We start from the raw sequence: 24,241 nt of genomic DNA, 5'->3' as shown, positions 1-24,241 counted from the left end.
ACAGTTTCTACCTTCAAGAGCTTAATATCTAGTGGCAAAGGAAAGTTATATGCACAATTTAATAGGGAAGTGTACCTGACTCTTAAATATGCAAAGTGGTAAAATGCAACTTGAAAACTTATTTATGGGGCACCTAGGTGGCTCAGTTGGTTAAGCGTCTGCCTTTGGCTCAGGGCATGATTCCAGATCCTGGGATCGAGTCCCACATTGGGCTTCCTGCTCAGAGGGGAGTCTGCTTCTCCATTTGCCTCCCACTCCCCCTGCTTGTGGTCTGTATCTCTCTCTCTCTCTGACAAATAAATAAAATCTATTAAAAAAAAAACCAATGTAATTTATATGATTTCAGATTCTTACCAATCTGTAACTATTATAATTGAACCAGAGATATTTTTCTTTATCCTTCCTTGTGAAATGGTGAATTTGTCAGTTTAGGTCAGTTACAGAAAAGTACTTCATTTTTCTAGAACGGTAAATGATAAATTGATAAACGGAAAGTGAACTGGTTAGGATTTTAATTTGGGTTTTTTGAAAGTTAGATTAACTTTGATGTTCTTATTTTGGGTGACTTTTAATGGTAGATGGGTTTTATGTATGTAATACTTTTATGCTGTGTTTTTTTCTCAATCTTTGATGTTAATTGTTTTCTTTATGTATCCTTTAGCTTGATAACTATGGCCAGCAGGAACTTGGGGATCTTTTTGTGAACTATAATGTAAAATCCCCCATTACTGGAAATGATCTCTCCCCTCCAGTATCTTTTAACTTAATGTTCAAAACCTTCATTGGGCCCGGAGGAAACATGCCTGGGTATGTATCACTTACTCTTTATGTAATGAAGTTACTAAAATTGTTGTAATAAAAAGTAAACATCAAATCAGCCATGAAAGAAAATTTTTGAAAAATGGTATGTAGAAAGTACAGATAAACATTTTAAGGAGAAATAATAACAAACATATTCTTAAATTTATTCCTTCTAATCTTTCTGAATATATATGTATATGTCTTATTTTTAGTGTATGTGATCTTTTTTTGCCAGAAAATAAATAGAAGTCTTTGATCATCATATCTTGTGGTGATAGCTGTACAGGGTAGGAGAGATAGTTGAGGAATGGTTTTGAAAGTCATTGAAGTTATTGCCGAAGGAGACTTACAAACCATTTAGTCTAGATCAGTACTATCCAATAGAACTTTCTGCAATGGTATAAATGTTTGGTAATCTGTGTTGTCCAGTATAGTAGCCACATGTGGCTACTGAGCACTTGAAATGGCATTAGTGCTTCTGAGGAACTGAACTTTAAAATGTATTTAATTTTAATTAATTTAAATTTAGGCATTTGACTAGTGGCCTACCATACAGAACAACATAGGTTTGGTGTTATTTCAAAGATGTGGTTTTCAACAGTAAAAAAAGCTGAACAATTTACAATATGACCCAGAACCAGAATTTGTAGATATAGATTCCTTCTCACTATTAACAAACTTAGCCAAAGTAGTCCACTTCATAACTTCAGATGTTTTTCTTATGGTCTCATCGTAAGTAATCGAGGGTAGGCTTTTGTTAGATGAAGTGAGATAGATTATGTTTCCTAAAGTAGAATAATAAAAATTAATTGTGACAGAATGTATGACTAGAATTATTTTAGTCACACACTGTGTTGACTTGGGATATTTTGTGGAATGAGGCCAAAGGTGAGCCTTTCATTTTGGCAGTACATACAGAAAGTCATTAAATGGGCCAAGCCCTCTGACCTACTCTTGGGAATTTATCTGAGCAGATAATTCAAAAGGAAAGGAAGCTATGAAGGTGTATTTATCAAGAGCATATAAATTAAAAATAGAAATAACCTATTTATCCAAAAATTTGAGATGGTTAAGTTAATTAAAGTAGATTGTTTTAGTAGGATACACTGCAACTATTAAATATGAAATATTTTTATGATTATTTAGAAAATGGAAAAAATAAAGAATACATAATTTTATACATTCTACTTCTAAATCATACACATAGAAGCGCCTGGCTGGCTCAGATGGTGGAGCATGTAACTTGATCTTGGGCTCATGAGTTCAGGCCCCATGTTGGGCATAGAATCTACTTAAAAATAAATAAATGAAATTTAAAAGTCTTACAGCTTTTTTAAAAAATGTGTATAAACTGTAGTTATACTTCTTTTGGATGAAATCTGGAAAGGACCTCCAGAATGAGGTGTTGGTATATTAGAGTGAGAAGAGGGTACCATTATATTTTATCTTTTCCTTGATTTAAAGTTCTTTTCACAAAATATTTATTTGAGGTAGGCCCTTGGAAAAGCTTTCTTAACTGATGTTTTTGCAGAGAATATTTTCTGTAAAATTGAGAAGAGGAAAATGGCTATCATGGTGTATTTGCTTAGCTGTATCTTTAAAACATGGAGAAAAAGAGAAGAAACCTGTGGCTGGAAATGTGGAATACCACAGAGGAGAAAATGATAGGAAAAACCTGCCATTTGCCTGGCCTGGTGTGATGACTGTGATGAATGAGCTCTAATGCTGAGTGTAAGGCCATACTGGCTTCTTTGTAGCCACACAGTTACACTCTAATAGGTGCGTTAACAGGCATATACTTAGGCAGAGTCTTCTTTTCAGAAGGATCTGAATTGTTGTCTGCCTGCACGTTAATGATTTATCAGGTTTTAGGGACAATAAGAGAGGTGGCATTGACTCACTGGACTGATAAAATAGAATGACATTTCTGATAGTAGTATTGCCATACCAGTTGCTTAATATATTCTCTAACACTTGCTTGAGTATGTTTGGTACCAAGGAAAATGTCTACTCTTCTTACTCCTTTGCTTTAGAGCGTATATGCCCTGCTTTGTATGAAAATAGTATACTTAGGACTTTCAGGATTTGTATCTAGAATTTCAGATTTTTGGAAAATTTAATTTCCTTCCTTCTAACAGACTGATTTATTTAAATTTATAGGTACTTGAGACCAGAAACCGCACAGGGTATTTTCCTGAATTTCAAGAGACTTTTGGAGTTCAACCAAGGAAGGTTGCCTTTTGCTGCTGCCCAGATCGGAAATTCTTTTAGAAATGAGATCTCCCCTCGATCTGGACTGATCAGAGTCAGGTACTGCCCGTATTATTCTTCCAGTAAAATTTGTGAATGAGCTAAGTATTAAATAGGAAAGGGAAGCTTGCTATGTTGAAACAGTTCTGCTTTGTTCTTACATGACCATGTCTTTAGTTTTGTCCTCCAAAAGATGATGTTTATGTTTGTAATCTCTGGGACATCAGGCAGTTGTGAGTAACTAATGGGAACTTGAAAGGAAGGAGGGTGAAGAATAGATCATGTTTCTCACCTGCTCCAAAATGATCTTTCCCCCTTGTTTGTCATATATTTAGAGGATGGCAGGATCTTGATTGTCTAAACCAAGGCATTTTTCTGGCAGTGGTGATGTATGTAAGTGTAGGGTGAGGTGGGGACGAGGTGACGGTTAGGAGGGCAGTGTTTTCCGGGGTGTCCAGGGCAAACAGCCGCACTGGAGTTGGGCCGAGGGTGTTTCTGTAACTAGTTGACATTCCTCCAGATACTTGGTGTGCCTCTGTGCCAGGCCAGCTAGCAGGCTTGCTTCTGTCTACTCTAGTCTGCTCACTTGTCTCTATTCTAATAATCTCCTTTTGCCAGATATATACAGGCATACGTGGAAGGGCATATTGGCACTTAAGTTTTCTTTAGAAACTTACTGAGATTTTAAGCTTTTTGTGATTTCTGTGTTTTCTTACTGATATCATCTCTTGGCATTATAAATTCCATATAAAAAATAAGATACGTAGGTAAACTTAACTATCTTAGACTCCGGAAGGATTTTCCACAGCCCCACCACCCCACCCATCTCCTCTCTTTTCTTACTCACTATAATTACTGACTTCAGTCATAGCATATCCCAGCCACTGACTCTACATCAAAGCACCCAAAGCACCTGCCTAATCTTGTCAGTCCCCCTGACACTCACTGTGGAAACGCCCCATATACTGACCAAACTGTTTCTTCAGGCCTGTGATTGGCTCAGCCTTCTTGTCGAGAAAGTGGGGACTGCACAAGGAAGGGGCTTACACAAAACAATTTCCCTTTGGGCCTCCATGTGGAAAGAAGAGGTGGTCAGAAACTTTAGCCAGATATAATAACAATGAAAACTTGTAGGCTTGAGTCTGTTTTACTTCCTGGCATCTTGGTTTTTCTGTCTCTCTTTTTCCTTTTGTTTTTTGGCTTTCCATCTGTTCCAGTAGTGTCTTCAAGCATGGTTTCAAAATACTGAGGAAGCCCGGTAAAACTGACTTTGTGTAAAGTCAGTGTTTTGGAGAGGATTTATATAATGTCGAGTAGCTCTTGGAAGTTATAAAAGGACCACAGAGTAAGGCAAAACCTGGGGCCTGTGGAATGGAAAATGGTATATCAAAAAAGTAGCTCAGAGCTGAGGAGTGATTAGGAGTGAGCTGGTGAAAGGTCCGTGGGGGTTCCTTGGCCATTTTTATTTTGGTCACTTTCACCTTAAAGCACCATGTCTGGATTCTGGCTGGTTTTTGTTATATGCATCTGTAAGGTCCCGACTAGAAGTCCACTCATTCTTCCATAAGCCAGTATCCGCATGGCTTTTGTTCTTTGGAATGGGCTAGGATTTGTTTAGTGCTGTGATGTCTTCTTGATGGCATGGGGTTATCAGGTGATCAGTCTTTGCATGGCTGTGATTTCTTCTGTTTAGGTTGAGAGTATTAGACGGTTCATCTGTAATTTTTAAAAAAATATTTTCATTGTGATCGGCTGGTTCTGTCTCCTAGACTCTAGGTTATTATAGTTCTCCACAGTCCAGGTGCAGTCTCTGAACTCAAAGACAAGAGACCATTGGTAGGATTACTGTTAGAGTTGATTTCCGTCTCCCGTCTGTGGGCCGGGGTTATTTGACAGAACAGATGGAAAGACTTGGGCAGCAGCTTATTTGGGGGTTCTGGGCAGGACATTTTGACGCGCTCTGCATCTTAGATGTTCTCTTGCTGTCCGCCAAGCTGTAAGGTATGTGAGGACAGACATTGTGCTTCTTTGTCTCTGTCCTATTTCTGTGCACATGGAGGATGTTTGATAGTGGTTGAAAGAAAAGATACAGGTACCTTAGGACCAAGGAAGAAATACTATTAAAAAATAAAGTTCAAAGTCCGAGCTCTTTTGCAATGCATTTCATGTATTTTTAGGGCCCATTTAAGCAATTTTTCATTACTTCTTAAACATCTGAGATAATCATGGAAGTGCACTAGTAAATGTGTGTGTGGGAGGTGTTTAAAGAAGAGAGACTTGATTTTGACTCATAAAATTAACTTAAAACACTTTTCCCCCAATAGCTACTTAATTGCCATTCAGAGAGGTCTCTTTGGGAAACCATTACTAAATGCATATTTATTTCATCATTATGCAGTTAGCTTGATGCTAGCCTGTTCAGTTCATGTCTTATGTCCTCTGCCTTGAATAACACTTTATTCAAGAAGCTGTTACTCTAAAGAAGCCAGCTGTATGGTGCCATTATCAGTCATTTACTTGCTCAGAGCAATAAAAAGAAAGAAACCAAACTACTATAAAAGCTGAAGAATAATTTCACTTCACTTTTAATTTCCCATCCTTTGAAAAGGAAATACTGGGAACTTCATTTAGTATATATTTATAAAGACTTGCTAGTGGTCTAAGGAAAACCACTTTATTTGGAAGTCGCTATTCAGTATCTCATTTCTTTTTTGTGTCTGACATTCCCTTAAGTTTTCCTAATTTTAAAAACTATCAGTCTGTTCTTTAAAAATTATTTTCCAATGAAAATAATCTTTTGTTGTTATGGCTAGTATGGAAGGAAACACAGATGGATAGTAGTTAAGGTAATAGAAACAGATTTTATTCAAGACTGTTGCAGCAGGGAAAAAGAAACCTCCGTATAGAATAGGGCTCAGTTTTGAATACAGCAGGGGCAAGAGAGGATTTATAGCCAAGGCGTGGGGTGGCTAGCGTCAGTGGCTAGAAAACTACTAAAAGGGACCATCAGGGGCAAGGCAAAGGGGATTCTGGCTAAGCCAACCTAATGGGATCTTGCTGGAGATAGGCCAGGGTAAACAGACACCAACTGCGGGATGGTAGTAGATGACAAACCCAAAAAAGAGAGCAGAGGTGATCACGTAGCAAGGGTTGGGGTGGAGGGTTCTAGTTAAACTGACTTATCAGGGTTCTTGCTAAAACTGGATTTTACAAAGAAGTATACAGATGGGCCTATGAAGAGGTTCAGAAAACTGACTAAAATTAGGGCAAGCAAAGAATCTTTGTCATTAGACAGAAGTTAATATTTGAGAGAAGTTTGATTGTATTTATTTATTTAAATTACTATTCAAGTGAGTTGTAAAGTTTTCATTAATATGTTTAAGAATAATAGCCACCCAGACAAACTTAATCCAACTTCTTTTTTTTTTCCTTGCCATTCTCTTAGGAAACAATTTTCTGGTTTACTGATAAGAGATTCCTGTCACCTGAGGGCCTGTATCATTGCAGAGTAAAGTTGAAAATAAGGGCCTTGTTAATTTTTATAGTTAAGTATGCAACTTTTATCCCTTACATTTTTTCTTCCAGAGAATTCACAATGGCAGAAATTGAACACTTTGTAGATCCCAGTGAAAAGGACCATCCCAAGTTTCAGAATGTGGCAGACCTCCACCTTTATTTATATTCAGCAAAAGCCCAAGTCAGCGGACAGTCTGCTCGAAAAATGCGCCTAGGAGATGCTGTTGAACAGGTAAGATTCCATAGGTAACTTCATTTAGGTTATTCCAGCTTAGGGTCTGCAGCACTTAGGAAATTCTGTGTACTGGATGACAAAATATTTATTTTAGCAGTCATTTTATTTTTCATATAGTATTTGCTTTTTATACAGTATTTATCCTACACTATTATTATAGTGGGAGGAAATTACCTGAACATGCCAATTTGTAGGCCAGGGGGCTAACATGAAAAAAATTTAGCAGAGCACTTGGAAAAAAGATCCTGGTCTGAACTGTGCCCTGTCAGTCCAACTTTTATCAATATGTACCATTTGGGGGAGACATTTTGACTCACGGAAAGCCAGTCCTCTGGATTTTAATCTTACACATAACAGTTGGGCTAAAGTCTTGCATAGAATAGAATTTCTCTAATCATTTGTCTAGAAAAGTGAGTAAGTGGAAACTTTATCTAATAGTCTCTGCTGCCTGATAGTGAAATGGATTGCCCCAGGGAACAATGAACTTTCTGCCCCTGAAAATATTTCAGTTGAGGCTGGAGGATAACTTGCCAGCCATTTTGCAGAGAAGGGCTCTGCAGTAGGTAGTAGATGGGGCTAGATGATTTCTAAGATCCTTCTGGTACTGGTGTGTGCTCTAGGGTGCACACACTTCAGTGGATAAGGATATATTAAAATCCCTTCAACATGTCTTATTACTTTTGTTAATTCAGAGGAAGTCTATCTGCCCCTCTGTAGGGTCATTATTATGAATGGCATTTCTAGTACTGTAGTACTGAAGTATTGGGCTGAAATTTTGCTGATCCAGTGAGTATGGTAGAAAGATTTTGAATAACTCTGTTATAATCAGCTTATTAACTTGACATTAACCCCTTTAAAAATAGCCACAATCAGATTCTTTGAGATTGTTCTGAAAGCTGGATAAATTAGCTTACCCTGTGCGTCAAATATTTTTCAGTAGAGTATGAATAAATTGAAAATGGTACATTGGCCTTCAGGGATGTGTGTTTTTTGCCTTCCTCTGTGCTTGTTTGCATGTTTGCTTGCTTATTTATTCACTTACTTGTTTATTCATTGATTTTTAGGGTGTGATTAACAACTCAGTATTAGGCTACTTCATTGGCCGCATCTACCTCTACCTCACGAAGGTTGGAGTATCTCCAGATAAACTCCGCTTCCGCCAGCACATGGAGAACGAGATGGCCCACTATGCCTGTGACTGTTGGGATGCCGAGTCTAAAACATCCTATGTAAGGATGTGGAAGGGTCGTTAGCATGTGATCTTCACACTGTTAACATAGGAGGCATGGATTTCAAAATTGCATTTTGTGTGTTCTATGTCAGAGTGGAACAAAGAGAAAAGAGGTCTTTTCCAAAGCAAAATGGAAAAAGCAGTTGTGCTCTGTCCTCTTATAAGGAAGGGGTTACTTTTGTGTCCCAAGAGCCCTTTGTATACTTAGATAGCTTTTCCAGAGACTTGAGAGTGAGAGAGACAGGGAAGGTCAGTGACGGAGCAGTGCTGGCATGTACATTCCTGGGATGGGTAGTGTTATGGGTAGTATCCCCAGGTGCAGCTAAGATGGGGTGGCCTCCTCCTTGACAAGGAAGGACCCTAGCAAACGTTGGAAATGGTGATAGGGCTGAGTTAAGAAAGACATGGTGCTCTTTGTTTAGAGAGCTATTTGTTAGGTTTTGGTGATAGACTAGTAGTTAGGATCTCTTGTTTAGGAACTACCTTTTCTCAAATTCTATGTATTTAATAATAATTCAGAGATATCCTGGCTACCGCTTCACTGTACCTTACCACCCGCAGCTCCTGAACATGAACATTCATACTGGAGCTTAGGATTGACAGACATTTGGGTTTAGGAGGGATGCCTGGCTGGCTCAGAGGAGCATGTGACTCTTGATCTCAGGGTCGTGAGTTTGAGCCCCACAGTGGGTGTAGAGATGACTAAACATAAATAAACATTTTAAAAAAAGTTAAAAAAAAAAAAAAGCCATTGGATATAGAAGATGCTTTCTGCCCTGGTGGCAGTGGGAACAAGGTGGCATCCAGAACAAGGGGCCTGAGAGCCTCCTGGCCTTTCATGTTGGTGCTCGAGAGACTTGTCATTTGTTCCCATGTGCCCTTGGTTTCACTCTTTAGTTTTCAAAATGACTTTAATAGATTCATTTTTAAAAATTAGAAATAAAAATTAGTCATTTTAAAAAATGACTCATTTCTGTAAAATAAAAAGCAAAAAGTAATTCTGAAGAATATTCTGTAGAAAGTGAAACTTCCAGCTGTATACACGTCCTCAAAAGTTGTTCATGTCTCTGCATCAGGGATCAGCAAATGTTTTCCATAGTAAATGTAGTAAAAATACTTTAGGCGTTGCAGATTTTTATTTCTTCTTGTCGTCTCTTTCTTTTTTACATCCCTTTAAAAATGTAAAAACCATTCTTAGCCCCGTGGGTTTTTTAGCCACTGTTCTAAATGATATTACATGCGTTACAAATATACACGCATGTATATGTTCATAGTGGAATGTAGATATTTGTAGCGGCTATTACTGATGTTGTTTTAAATATATTCATTTTCCTTTGTGGATTTAGGAAAGAATTTCTGTAATCTGTTAGGTTTTTCTTGTTACTAGATTTTCCTCACAGACTTGTTGGACATATGTATGCCAAAATGATGGGAGTAGTTATTTTTGGATTATAGATGAATATAAATTTCTTTACATGTTTTAAATTTTCTGGAATTTCTTCATATTTGCACATCAGATAAATAGATAAATAAATAAAATAGTTCCTGTGTTGTGTGAGAAAAGATTATTTCTTTTCTCTTTGTTCCATATCAGTTCCCTTTCTTAGCTTTCTCTGACTCTAATTTTGTTAAAGTAGACACAGATTCTTGCTATCTCACTTGAGATTCTGAATGTGGCCTGGATTACATTTTATTTCTTTCATTTGTTCATTCAGCATGTATAATTGGTAAGGGCTGTGCTTTCCATTCTGAATGCTTCATATGTAGTATCTTGTGTAATCCTCATCATAGGTCCCGTTTCTGAGGAGATCGAAGTGCTGAGAGGTTAAGCAATTTGAGTCTCACAGCGAGCGGTAGAGGTGCCGTATGAACCAGGGCTGTCTCACTCTGGTCCCGTGCTCTTAACCACTGTGCTACATTGCTTTAATAGACCTTATGACATTTCTGCTCATGCTTTTTTGAGTGCCACTGTGAGCTGTAGTTAAGAATTGAGAATCAGAAATGTGGACCTCAGGCTTCCAGATGTGATGAACATCATGGTGATAGTAGTTAATCATGCTACGTTGGGTATTTAAAAGCTGCTAAGAGAGTAGGTCCTATAAGTTCTGGAACCACGTGTGGTTGCCAGATATTAACTGGACTTATTATGGTGCTCATTTTACATTATCTACAAATACTGAATTATCGTATTGCATACCTGGAACTAACATAATGTTTCATGTCAATTGTACCTACATTTCTTTTTTTAAATTAAAGAAGAAAATTGAAAAAAGAAAAATGTGGGCCCAGCATGGAATTAGGCTACAACATTTTACATAAGGTCATTGGGAAACTAAACAAAACCAGAAGCTTGAAGGTAATAGGAACTTTCAAGGAGAGGGGAGAACTCCTTTAAAGACCTTTTATTGTTTTAAGTCCTCACAGTAGTGATTTTTGTTAAACTAGTTGCTTTATAAAGTGTTGTAATTGTTAACAGTTCTACCAAACTGTAGACAACTGGTGCCGTTTGCTGAGCATGTTTTATAAAGCAAAGGAAATGCCAAAACCCTATTCAAGTTGTTCCATTGCAGCCTGAGAGAACAGAGGAAAATTGTTTCTCACTCACTTAAATCAGGGAAATAAAATAGGTAAAGAGCTTCCTTCCCTTATCTGAAGTACTCCATCAGTAGAACAGTCTGATAAATAGAAATAAGACAGTCCCTGCATTCAAGAAGAGACTTGAACACTTCCTTTTTATGTGCTTCATATTTTATATTTTTAATGAAAAAAATGTTACTGGGACAGCTAATGCTCCGTCCCTTTCTTCTCTTTTCTCAGAGGTAACCACTATTCCAGGCTTATTGCTTGCTGTCCTCAGATGTGTTTCAGTGATTTTACCTTTTAGTACATGAATATGTTGACATCTTCAATGAATGTCAGATGATCAAGTTACATGACTTTAGGTTTCATTCTTTTAATTTCTGTTTTGTTGTTATGTGTTGGGGTTTCTGAGCTTGTGAGGTTTATCTTTGCCGTCTTTAGTCCATGCACCCCATGTGGTCACATGCTTGGAAAACTTAGTAGTTGTGATGGTTGCAATTTTTCATACTCTTTGGATCAAAGGCAGAATATAAATATTCATGAGGGCTAACTAGATATCTACTAAAATAAGCCTTAAACATCTCTGTGGTGGCGTTGCTGTTAAGTTTCATTCTGTGACTTAAATGCTACCTGCTCTTTACTGAGATTTCTTTTGTTGTGTAAGAAACTGAATTGAACACAAATGGCCACATTCATGGCCAGCTGAGCTGTGTGTTTAGCATAGCCATTTGATCTCAGGTTGTGAGGTCAATAGACACTTCATCCAAAGAGAGTAGAGGTTTCTGCCAGATTCATTTTGAATCATGGTCTCAAATTTGAAACATGTCTACTGACTTTGTCTAGGTTCACATTTTATATTCGTAGTTAAATCCTAGAATATATTAGTTTATCCCACATTCACAATATGGCAAAATAAATCTGCCCAGAAAATAAGAAGACCACTTTGTATACATGGGTGAATTATATTTTAGAGCGTTGTTAGCTCCTGATGTATAGAACTATTCCCATTTCAAACATTTATAAAAGTTGAGTGGAGATGCTATAATAAATTATCGTTGGGTATGTGAAAGTTACTTATACTCTGCATGCATCTGTGAATGAACCCAGCGTAATAAATGTTTTTATTTATTATGTCTTCTTAGGGCTGGATTGAGATTGTCGGATGTGCAGATCGTTCCTGTTATGACCTTTCTTGTCATGCTCGAGCCACCAAAGTCCCACTTGTAGCTGAGAAACCTCTGAAAGAGCCCATATCCTTTCTGGTTGCTTCAGCAACTCAGGTCTAAAGTGTAAACTTATTGAAAATGGATAAATCCAAGTCCGCACATTCTGTGGATAAACTGAGATGTTTTGGATATTGTGGTAGCACTTATTTAAACCTACTATTCTACCCATGTCGTTGCTCCTTTCCTAGTCTCTTTTTTGTAATCTGACACACCCACTTTGGTGTGATTTATGCTTTGAAAGAAGCATATTCAGAAGAGTGCTCTGAGTGTCTTCCCCGGTGTTGGCCAGTTATCCCCAGCTATCTCCACAATGCGTTTCACTACACCTGCACCTTTAAATAAAGGGCACCTAGGGAATACTTTTTCTGCTAAAAGATGAGTGTCATTTTATGGTAGATGAAATAATAATTTAGCTCACTTAGTCTGTAAATCGGCAAAGAAATTTCCATTCTTTACCAGGCAGTTGAGGTCGTGAACTCATCTTAGGGCTAGGCCAGTGACAGCAGGTAGATCCTGTTGTGTTTGGGACATTTCAGAAATCAGTAAACGGTAAGCAGAGGTAATTATGCTGTGTATCAGGTTATGTTGCTGGTTAGATAATATCCCTTTCAGCTCACTGTAACTTTGTAGAAGTCTCTGTTGACAGTGTTCACTTACTTTTAGTGAGGTTTGTCTGAATGATTCTGTGGGTAGTTATTTCATCTTACACTTGAAGTCCTTATAAACGGGATCTAGGATGCCAATAGAGAACTAGTTGTTTCAATTTGATGATGGATTGTCCTCAAGATCGTTTTCCAAAATACTATGGCAGTTCACTGTGCTTTTTGGTTCCTTGACTACTTCCTACAAAACAGTCAATGTTGTTCAGTTTGAACCCAATAAGGGAGCAATTGGCAAGGCATATAAGAAGGATGCAAAGCTAGTGCTGGAGTACCTGGCTGTTTGTGATGAGTGTTACATTACAGAAATGGAGAAACTACTGAATGAAAAAGGGTAAGATTTAAGATGTGTACTTTTTTTTTTTTTTTAAATATTTTATTTATTTATTTATTTGACAGAGATCACAAGTAGGCAGAAAGGCAGGCAGAGAGAAAGGGAGAAGCAGGCTTCCTGTTGAGCAGAGAGCCGGATGCGGGGTTTGATACCAGGACCCTGAGATCATGACCTGAGCTGAAGGCAGAGGCTTAACCACTGAACCAGCCCGGTGCCCCAAGATGTGTACTTTTACGTGGGCATTACTTAGCTATGTCCTCTCTGCAGGTTCTGAAAGGGTGAGATCAGTTTCTCTAGAAATTTTTTGCAGGTAAGTATTATCTCTAGTATTTCAAGAACTGTGTTTGCTGAGATTTTGGCATTATAGCCTGGAAATAGATTTGAAATGATCTCTTCCCCCACCCCGTAATTTTCTCAGAGGGGGAGATTTGTCTAAGGAAGTGACTGAAGAAAAATTAGAAATGACATTCTCTCAGTCCTTCTTTTTTTGAACTTTGGAGTGGTCTGTATAATTGTTTTAAGCATAAATATAAAAACAATAGAGACACATCTGTAAAGGAATACGACAAAATCCAATACTAAACAACGTAAAATTTACTGTGTCTGACAAACAATAAAAAATTTCTAAATGGGGTGCCTGAGTGGCTCAGTCAGTTAAGTGTCTGACTCCTGATCTCAGCTCAAGTCACGATCTCAGGGTCATGAGTTCAAGCCCCACATTGCATTCCATGCTGGGTGTGGAGCCTACTTAAAAAAAAAAGTTCTCAACATGAAAAACCATGAACACATGACCTGTATTGAGGAGGTCTATAAATGTTAGGTATGTAGGTGAATATAAATGACATTTTCTTTAATTTCTTTAAAATGACATCTCTTAATTTCTTTAAAACGTAATGAACTCTTTAAAGCAAAAACAGAGGCATATGGGTGGCTCAGTTGGTTAAGCGTCTGCCTTCAGCTCAGGTCATAATCTCAGGGTCCTGGCGTTGGGCTCTCTGCTCTGTGGGGAACCTGCTTTTCCCTCGCCCTCAGTCCCTCCTCCGACTTGTGCATGCACACGCTCTGTCTCTCTCTGAAATGAATAAAGTCTTAAAAGATATTTAAAAAATTAAGCATGGGCGCTGGTGGCTCAGTGGGTTAAGCATCTGCCTTCGGCTCAGGTCGTGATCTCAGGGTCCTAGGATCGAGCCCTGCATCAGGCTTTCTGCTTGGCGGGGAGCCTGCTTCCCCCTCTCTCTTTGCCTAACTCTCTGCCTACTTGTGTCTCTCTCTCTGTCAAATAAATAAATAAAATCTTTTAAAAAAATTTAAGCAAAAACAATAACAATATGTTGTGAAATTTATAACATAGAAGTAAAATGTATGCCATCAGCAGCTCAAAGGATGAGAACAAAGAATTGGGAATATACTGTTGTAAGGTGCATACATTATATGTGAAGTGGCATAATACTCTGAGGGTAGACTGTGATAAATTTGAAAAAGTGCATATGGTAAACTCTAGAGCAATTACCTGGAAAAACTCACAAAAACCAAATGGATATAAATAATGAACCAATTTTTATGGGAGATAAAATAGAATAATAAAAAATACTCCAGAAGAAGGCAGGAGAAGGGGAAAAATGAACAAAGAAAAGATGGGACAAATAGAAAGTAACTCTTGAGATGTTAGATTTAAACTCAGCAGTACCATAATTATATTAAATGTAATTATCTAAGCAATTAATAGCCATTGATTGTCAGACTAGTTAGAAAAAATCAAGACCCAATTAAATGCTAATTACAGGAAACTTGTTGTAATTGTAATACACAAATAAGCTTAAACATAAAAGAATCAAAAGATATTTCCCATACAAATATTAATCATTAAGTCAGGAGTGGCTGTATTAGTTTCAGACAAAGTCAACTTCAGAACAAGAGAAATTGCCAGGGATAGTTACATTTCATAATGTTAAAGGGATCAGTTCATCAAGGCATATTCTAACTGTATGCAACTAAAAACAACCTGAAAATATGTAAAGCAAACTTGACGGAACTGGAAGGAAAAATAGACAAATCCACAATTACAGTCAGATTTCTACACCCTTCTCTCAGTAATTGTTAGAGTAAGCAGACAAACAAAAACAAAATGGGAGTTTGAAGATACAAACATTATTAAATGGCTTAATTGCCATTTATTGAATACCTAATAACTGAAGAGTACAGTTTTTTAAGTGAATTTGTAAAATCTTTTATATATATATATATATATATTTTTTTTTTTTTTTGTACAGCTCTCCCACTGAGTTTTGCATTATTTTCTAAGTGTTGTTTAAAAAGGCAAAGAAGGGGTACCTGGGTGGGTCAGTGAGTTAAGCATCTACTTTTGGCTCAGGTCATGATCCCGGGGGTCCTGGAATTGAGCCCCACATCAGGCTCTCTTCTCAGCAGGGAGTCTGCTTCTCCCCTCTCTCTGCCACTTTCCCCTGCTTGTGCTCTCTCTCTCTTGCAAATCAACTCTTTTAAAAAAATAAAAAAATAATAGAGCAAAGAATACAAAAGACTGCATATGGCATGCAAACCATGAAATAGTTCATATCCGGCCCTAGATAATAGGCAAAGTGAAAGAAGTCTGACACAAAAGATACATATGTAAAACTAGGAAAGATGATTCGAGTTTATAGTGGTAGAAAGCACATCACTGGTTGACTGGGAGTGGAGGGGATTGAAATGGAGCGTTGGGGCGATGGTGGTTGCATGAGAACATTGTCAGAGGAAGTTTTGTAAGATGAACAAGTTGAAGATATATGATCGTCCGTTTCAGTAGGAAATTTTTAAAACATACTGGCTTCCCAGAATTAACATCTATTTATGCTAAAACACATCAAATGCCATTAAAATGGACAAGTAAGAGCACTAGTTAGATATCATTATTTGTCATAAACATGACAGTTTCCTTTATTAATTATTCTCAAATAATGGCTCTTTGCTAATTTCAGCTTTTTTTTTTTATGACTATCACCTACTCTACACCTAGACTGTACTCACAGGATATATCTGATAATGTTTATGTAATGGAATTTTAATGCACTTATAAACTTCAGACAGAACAGTAAAAATGGAGGAAATTTGTGAAAACCACTCATGCTGCATGAGATTATTAGTGCTGGAAACTAGCAAAATGCAGTACAAAGTGTGCCAACTACATGGCTTAAAGACAACCACATGAGGGCTCTCTTTTCCTGACACTGAGCTGCTTGTGAGCCAAGACAAATCCAAACCGATCATAATGGGAGGAAATACCTAATAAACTAAAATACATGTCATGAAACACTTGATAATTACATGAAACACTTGATAAAGTTGAATTCTTCTAACCAGAAGTGGAATGGGCATATCTCAGGATACAAACATAATGCAGTCACTGATTTTTGGAGGGATAATGTTTTATATTGATGTATTGGACAGGATCATTAAACTTCTTTAAGCAATGGGGCGCCTGGATAGCTCAGTGGGTTAAGCCCCTGCCTTCGGCTCAGGTCATGATCTCAGGGTCCTGGGATCGAGCCCTGCATCGGGCTCCCTGTGCAGCGGGGAGCCTGCTTCCCCCTCCCTCTCTACCTGCCTCTCTGCCTGCTTGTGATTTCTGTCACATAAATAAATAAAATCTTTAAAAAAAAAAAAAACAAAACTTCTTTAAGCTCATCTTCAACGTAAGTGTCAAAGTTTATTTTGGGATTAGCGTGGGAGTTTTAAAATTACCTTCTATAAGATGACAAGCTGGTCATTTTTGCATTTCTTGGGACAATAACGAGAACAGTGGTCTTTTTGCCAGCAGGCCTATCTCTGACAAATTTATTGTAATTATTCTAAAGCTAAATTTTTTTTTTAAGTGGCTTTGGCTTTATTTTGATCTCAAAAGCAAAGGAATTAATCATTGAGGCACTTGTGGAATTTTATAAGACTAGTCACGTTTTTGCGTGCTTCCCAGAATACTATTTGGTTCCATTGTTAAAATAATAATTTGGTGTTCCTTATGAAATAATTTAAATTTGACTTCAGCCATTTTATCTGGAAAGTTGACCAACCTATATTACACTTAAAATGAAAAGAGTTTAGCAATTGGTAAGACTCCTTTAAATTAAGGCATAGGAATGCATGTTTTCCCTAATAAATGATGTGTTCTCTTTGTAGGGAATTCACTATTGAAACTGAGGGGAAAACATTTCAGTTGACAAAAGACATGGTCAGCGTGAAGAGATTCCAGAAAACACTACATGGTAAGTTTGTAAAAAATAATTAAGAAACAAACACAAAAATCATTACTCCTTAAAGTTTAAGTTTTATGACGTAACCATTTTACAGAAAATTTGGAGAAGAAACATAAATATTTAATGCCACAACCCTAAATATGTCTAGGGCATTATCTTTTGCCTTTTTAAAAAAGGCATTGTGTTAATAAATTGTGTTAATACTAAAAAATATAATACCACCTTTGTATTTCCTTTGAACTGAGGTGCATATGAAGAATATCTCTTCAATTAAAACCATCTTTTCATTTGCTCACATTTTAAGGAAATACCCTTTTTTTTTTTAAGCAAAGGAGAGAACTCACGCCTTCACTCTTTTGTGGCAAATTAACCTTTTAAAAAGTGATTTAGATAATTGATCTCTCATGCTTTTTTAAAAGATAAGGAGGTAATTATTATTTGTAGAACAAATTACATGAATTGGGATATAAGTGTTTTGGAGAATATACAAAGGATGTTTATGGTTAACTGTGGCTGAGTGGAAGCTTCTGGAAACTGAGAGTAGTAGGTGGGTATTTGAGAAGCTACTGCTGTTGGAGACAGCATGCCTACTTTTCCATTTGTTTTTGGCCTGCCTTATGGCCAGGCTTCAGTGAGCTGTGAAAACAGTCTGAGCAATGGTCAGAGTAAACGGGGGATCCTTCTTGCTCTGGGGCTTTTTAGTTGCTCTGGTTCAGAACTGTACTTCATCATGGCTTGGGTGACCCAGAAGGATGGGCAGGAGATGCCTTGGTCATATGTTATTCTTACTTTTTATCACAGACAAAAGAAACAGCCTGTCTTTTCTTCCACATATGTGTATTTTTGGTTCTACTTCTCTCATTTCCCTTGAAACAAACTATCCAAGGTTAAGGTCAGGTACCTTAGACCCGGTGCTTAGCAGTCCTTCCTTTCTGAATAATAAGTATTAATGAATCCATTTCCTCTGTGTACCACAGATATAGCCTCCCCATGTGAGGCCTCTGGTAAATGTCTTTGACTGAGTGCAGATCACCAAGCAAACTCTTCTCTGAGGGCTTCCTGACCCCAGAACCTTGGGAGTACGATGGCAATAACTTGACTTTCTTAAAGAGTTCTCATCAAGATAACAAGATAAAAAGTAATCCACAAAGCATGTGATTGTGTGTAGGAATTGTTTCTGTTAATTTTGCCAGCTGTGGTGGTAGATTTCTCATTCTAGCAAAGTCTTACAAAAAAAAGCTGGACAGTTTTCATGCTTTCTAGATGATGGAGTAGCTGCTGTTGCTCAAAGCTTAGCAAGTGTGGTGTACTTGGTGTACATAGTATGCTGTGGCGTACTACAGAAGGAACACTCTGGTACCTTATTTCACTTTTATGCTGTATAAACAAAGAATTTGGTGAAAAATGTTAAAGGCATCATATTTCCTATCAGCAAATATCTGACTTATTTGTCCTGATGTATATAGGATCAATCAAGTCCGTCTAGAAAAGAGAGCTTCTTAGTGCTGGTACGAATTGTTGGGAGAGGACCTGCAATGCTTTATGCAGGGTTGGAGAGAATGTTACTGGATTTCTGTCTCTTTTGCAGTGGAAGAAGTTGTTCCGAATGTAATTGAACCCTCCTTTGGCCTGGGCAGGATCATGTATACAGTATTTGAACATACATTCCATGTACGTGAGGGAGATGAGCAGAGGACGGTAAGTTGTCTTGGATAGTATGCTATTCTCTCACAGAGTCAGGGCATGAAGTTTACTGAAGTACATTATTAAGATGACTCTGGAATGAATGATTAGTTACCGAATGTACTAGCGGCATTAACATTCATTCATCTTCGCTTAACTGTTTACAAAGTGAAAACTTTCTTCATTTAGCTCATTGAGCTTTGGAATATATAGGTCATTGGGGTTGTTTCAATTGCCTGGTGCTCATTATTCTGAGACAGAGCATATTATGATAGGGGAACTATCTGTATTGCGTCAATGGAAGATACTGGCACTTTCTGGATGTACTCATGTTTTCAGAAAATTGGGAAGAAGAGGATGGCTCAGAGAATTTGGACAAACCAAATAACTGTATCTATGCATTAGAAGGGTTAAAGGTTAGAAGGGTGAAGAGAATTTGGACAAACCAAATAACTCTATCTATGCATTAGAAGGGTGAAGGGTTAAAGGGTACTTTCTCAAACTGCACAAAAGTCAGGGACTTTGGGGGTTAAGGTTCTCGTCCAGAGGTACTGAGACCCAGGGATCTATATTTACTTTGGGGGTTAAGGTTCTCGTCCAGAGGTCTGAGACCCAGGGTTCTATATTTTCTTAGAAGAACCCCAAGTGATGCCAGTGGAAAGATCGACAAGTAGTAAATTGGGCAGTGGTATTTGGGGGATAGCCTTTCCTAGCATTCAAGTTCTGTTAAAGGTAAATATTTCTAAGAAGTCTTCATTAACTCCCACACACTGTCTTTTGGCCCTGATGCTTCTGAATCACTGCTCCATGCCTTCCACTTTATCTCTTTGTTCTGCCTTATTCCACGTTTCTCACCTCACCACTGCCTGCAGAAATTACACTCTTGTTGTTTATGGGCACAGATTTCCAGGAAAATCAGTTTGAAGACTGGCTAGAGTGGAGAGGTTGTATATGCCAAATAAAGTGAATGAAACATTCTTATCTGCATGACCATTCTGGGCTGAGTGTACATGATGTGAGACATCAACTCTGTAGTTCTTTGTAGGACATTTAATCTTGAAGAATAGACTCATGAGTTCTTGGTGCCAGTGTTTTAAAAAGTCCGACATACTCTTATGTCATAATGTAGCTAGTAAACCTACTGTCTTATTCTCTGCCGTAATTGCATCTTCATTTCCTGACATTTAAGGAATAGCTTTTCATTCATTCAGCAGATTGTAAGAAGCTGGTCTGTACACCAGAAGTGTAAATAAATAAATGGTTATTCTTGAGGACTGGTGGCACACTCAGAGTGTTCTTTTAGATACCAAGTTTGCTTCAAGCCTTTTCTATTTATTTTTCTAATAAAAAGGTCTTTAAAAAATATTTTAGCTGTTTCTCTGAATCTAACAATATTGATATAACCAGAACTTTAATAGAAATTTATAAGGGCTAAGCAAGAACAAATTAGCGACAGTGTTTTATGAATTACATAGAGATTACCTTCTCAATAGAAATTTGATTAGGCTCTGAGAAGCCAGAAATGTTTCTAAATTTTTATCACATAGCTCCTTAATCCGTTTTCCTATGAATTTGGTATAAAAACATTGCCAGTGAGATTGAAAAAACTATTTTTCTATAAAGGCAGTTCCTCACTTCTCTCTCACCAGATAGAGAGGAGTAGAATTCTGAGTGTTCTGTGGTTCGGGCAGCCGTGGAGTCTACGGGGTTACAGTGGGGATACTCACCACTGCTTGGCATTTAAGGCTGATGAGGCTTTTGAGGGACTCAGTTGGAATCCATGTCAGTGATTTTTATGGGACCTGTTCATTCTGAGTTCCATATTCTTGCTTTCCTGTGGACCTTTTATACAAATTTTATTTAAAAACTGGGTTCAGCTCTTATTTCCAACTGAAAGCAGTAGACTAGTTTGCTTTTCACAGAATATCTTCGCTGTCTTTATTTCTCAGTAACTCTGAAGCCTACTTGAGGAGCAGTTTAAGAGGTTTGTACTTTTCAGTAGAGGTATACAAAGCATCTCTTTTGGTTTCACCCTATTTCTCTTGGATATACATTTGCAAACTACTTAAATTTTTCTGCCTTACCTGGTTACTAAGGCTCATAGGCCCTTCAGCGATGCTGAATTTCTTAAAGGACAGGGTTGGATTTTGGTTTTCAGCACTGCCACTTACTATTTGATGATTTGGCAGGAGCTTCTCGAGGGGTCTCCACAGAAAGAAGTAAGGCTTTTATGTGATACCAGAAATGACCATCTCATACGGTAGCTTTCTCAGTGCTTTCACATCATTCAGCTTTGTACAGACACGTGAAGGAAGAGCGGATGGGAGGTACCCGTGTTTAGGTGGAGCGACTGAGATCCAGAGTTCACTAAGGCAGTTCGGATTTAGAGCTGAAAACCAGATCCTTCTGGGTCCGATTACCATGATTTGTCTTTGTCACGCTGCTTTTCAAATCATGTTTTCTGGTATTTTGATAATGAAATTTGAACATTAATGTTTAGATGTTTATAAACTAATGTCTTCGGATTTCTTTCTTTTTTAAAACATGCAGTTCTTCAGTTTCCCTGCTGTAGTAGCTCCATTCAAATGTTCGGTCCTGCCACTGAGCCAAAACCAGGAGTTCATGCCATTTGTCAAGGAATTATGTAAGCAAATCCAGTTGGGTAATCTCTAGGGGAACATTATTAGGTAGACTGAATTTTAGAAAATATATATATTTTTTCAATAAAAATACGTACTGAATAAAGAGTAAATAAATCTAAGTGATTTTAGCTTCTGCCCTTACTTCTCTACAAGAGGGTGTGTGCTTGTTCAGAATGTTTCCTCCTAGCATTTGAATTAGTCAGGGTAGGACCTGATTTAAAGGGTCCTACCCTGACTAAAGGGTAGTCTGACCTTTAAAGGGTCAGATTTAAAATACCCTTGCTTCTGCTCTTGACCCTGGCACTGCTCCCTTCATTGGGGGAATCCTTGTTGGGGGTTAACCATCCTAGTGGATCTGCACCCACTGGACCCACAGCACTGAATGGCCACCTAGTGGTCCTGTGGTGGGGCCCACTGACTTCAGAGTTGGGAAGTGGGAAGAGTTCATTGAGTTGCTTGGGGTCATGCAAGTAGAGGTGGGGGAGTCTGGACAGGACCTCCTGGCCTTGGCTCTTACTGTGATACTCGTTCTGCAGCCGTGTGAGATACAGGTAGGAACTATAACGAGGCACTTAGTATAAATTTTGGTGATTTTTCTTTCTTTTGCAACTGTTACTTATTGTTCTCTTGTCTTAGTCTCTTTTATAAGCTCCTGATCTTGTATGACAACATGTAGATGACATTGGGCCTTTTTGTTCATTTTTTATTTTTAATTTACTTAATTTATTTTGGATAGCGGAAGCCCTGACCAGAAACGGCGTCTCTCACAAAGTAGACGACTCCTCTGGGTCGATTGGAAGACGCTACGCCAGGACTGATGAGATTGGCGTGGCTTTCGGTATCACCATTGACTTCGATACAGTGAACAAGACCCCCCACACGGCAACTCTGCGGGACCGAGACTCCATGCGGCAGATTAGAGCAGAGGTGGCTGGCTTTGTCTTTGGCATTTTTAGTCTTAGAAATGTATCCTGGTTCCTTCTGATTTAACCTGGATTTTGTTGTGTCTATGCTCCCCACCCCTTTTTTTTCCTTTGAATTTTAATCATAGGCTTCTATCAGAGCACAGATTCTCAGGTCCCCTTGGTTTAATTATGAAAATACCCATTAACAGTTATCTAATGTTTTATAACCATTTGGCTCACTCTGGACCCATTCTCCAGCAGTTTGCTTTTATGTAGTTGTTTATTTGGGCAAGAGAAGTGTGATCCCAAGTGGTTGCTGCCATAGTTTTATGGCAGGCTTTGGGGGGCTTTGACAGTTTTACCTTTATATTTCTATACAAACGTATACATATGTAAGGATACCTATGTATGTATCAACTTTTCCTGTGAATCCATTCAAAATAGCCAATAATGTTTCAGTAATTTTACTTAATGGGAAGGGATAATGGACATGGGAAGAGTTCAGAAGGGGAAGGAAAGAACAGCCACTAATTGACAACTGCCTGACTAATTAATTTTGAGCAGAGGTTTTATTTAGCGTGCCTGTTATGTACTTAGCTTGCTACAGAGAGTTAATAATAGGAAAACAGAAGTAAAAGACTGCATTTTTTCCAGAGGTGTTTATAGTCTAATTTGGAAGTTAAGGATTTCTGGTTTGTCTTTTTACAAAGCCAGATCTGGCTACTCTGGAACTACATTCTCACCTGATAGTGGTTCTCAGAGTGTGGTCCCTGGACCAGCAGCCTTCACATCACCTGGAATTTTGTTAAATAAGCAACCTCTTCAGCCCAGACGTACTGAGTCAGAAACAGGTGGGGGGAGGTTGGAAACTGATAGAGAGTGGACATGACATGACCCCTGGATGATTCTGATGCACGCTCAAGTTTAGGACCTGCTGCTGAGTGGTAGCCAGTGTTTAGTTGTGACGTGGGAACAGCTGGCCCTCTTGGTCGGGATGCTGCGGTTTGCCATTCTCCCTCACTCGCTCCTTGACCAGCTTCTCTTCTTAAAGTGAATGCTCACGAAGTAGCTTCAGGTGGCAGCTACTTAGAATAATTAGGAAAGGCTTTGTGGGAGAATTGAGTGATCCAGAGAAGCTGGTCGATATTCCGGGTGGGAAGAAAAGCATGAACCCAGGCTGGGAGAGAAGTGAGTAGAAGTAAGTGAGGAGGTTTTAGTAGGAGTGACGGGAAACACTGAGTGGGAACCAGTTTGCAGAGGAATCTTGTCATTAGACACTGATCTGGCTCTCTGTAAGGTCTCCTGAGTTCAGGGTTAATCTTTTTTCGACAGTCTAATCAAGTTTGTTGATTCTTGGAATTCTCTTTCATTTCCTCAGGTCTCCGACCTGCCCAGTGTAGTCTGCGATCTGGCCAACGGCAGCATCACGTGGGCTGACGTGGAGGCCAGGTATCCTGTCTTTGAAGGGCAAGAGACTGGTAAAAAAGAGACAATCGAGGAATGATGACAATTTTGGTGACTTTTGACCACTTGCCCTCATAAAAAATAGCTCTTATCATGCCCCCTTTACAAACAGCATTGCAATTACTCCTGGGGACTGCATTTTATCCTCAGTGGCTGCCTGATCTGACCCCCACAATTAAAGAAATTCTGAACAAACTTGGAATCCATTTGCTCATGTTTCTGCATTTTCAGCAAAGCTTTTGTTTCCCCGCCTTTGAATCGATATGCTTATGACTTAATGTTAAACGCGGTTAATACTTTTTTTTCTTTTCAGTTAACAGCTGTATGGGGTAAAATTTACATTTCATAAATCTCACCAGCTTTAAGTGTCCAATTCGGTGATGCTTAATGTATTTACAGAATGGTGCAGCCATCACTGCAATCCCATTTTAGACCGTTTCCATCACTCTGGAAAGAAGTTACATGTAC

At 38.3% G+C, this 24,241-nt stretch overlaps 1 protein-coding gene across 1 annotated transcript in view; it reads left to right on the top strand.

Annotated features, from left to right (window-relative positions):
• The window catches only part of GARS1 (glycyl-tRNA synthetase 1), a 41,514-nt gene extending 17,539 nt beyond the window's left edge, over positions 1-23,975 (top strand). The window contains exons 7-17 of the mRNA XM_032872313.1: positions 662-807; positions 2,962-3,111; positions 6,637-6,799; positions 7,867-8,031; positions 11,756-11,863; positions 12,687-12,832; positions 17,003-17,088; positions 18,668-18,777; positions 21,313-21,406; positions 22,141-22,331; positions 23,688-23,975. Of these exons, the coding sequence (XP_032728204.1) occupies positions 662-807; positions 2,962-3,111; positions 6,637-6,799; positions 7,867-8,031; positions 11,756-11,863; positions 12,687-12,832; positions 17,003-17,088; positions 18,668-18,777; positions 21,313-21,406; positions 22,141-22,331; positions 23,688-23,813 (1,485 nt within the window). The 3' untranslated portion in view covers positions 23,814-23,975. The remainder of the gene's footprint in view (positions 1-661; positions 808-2,961; positions 3,112-6,636; positions 6,800-7,866; positions 8,032-11,755; positions 11,864-12,686; positions 12,833-17,002; positions 17,089-18,667; positions 18,778-21,312; positions 21,407-22,140; positions 22,332-23,687) is intronic.
• Positions 23,976-24,241: the final 266 nt, after the last annotated feature.

Source organism: Lontra canadensis, unplaced genomic scaffold, assembly GCF_010015895.1.
Source record: "Lontra canadensis isolate GAN:19392208 unplaced genomic scaffold, GSC_riverotter_1.0 scaffold2, whole genome shotgun sequence".
Classification (NCBI taxonomy): Eukaryota; Metazoa; Chordata; class Mammalia; order Carnivora; family Mustelidae; genus Lontra; species Lontra canadensis.
This window is presented reverse-complemented; position numbering and strand designations above follow the sequence as displayed.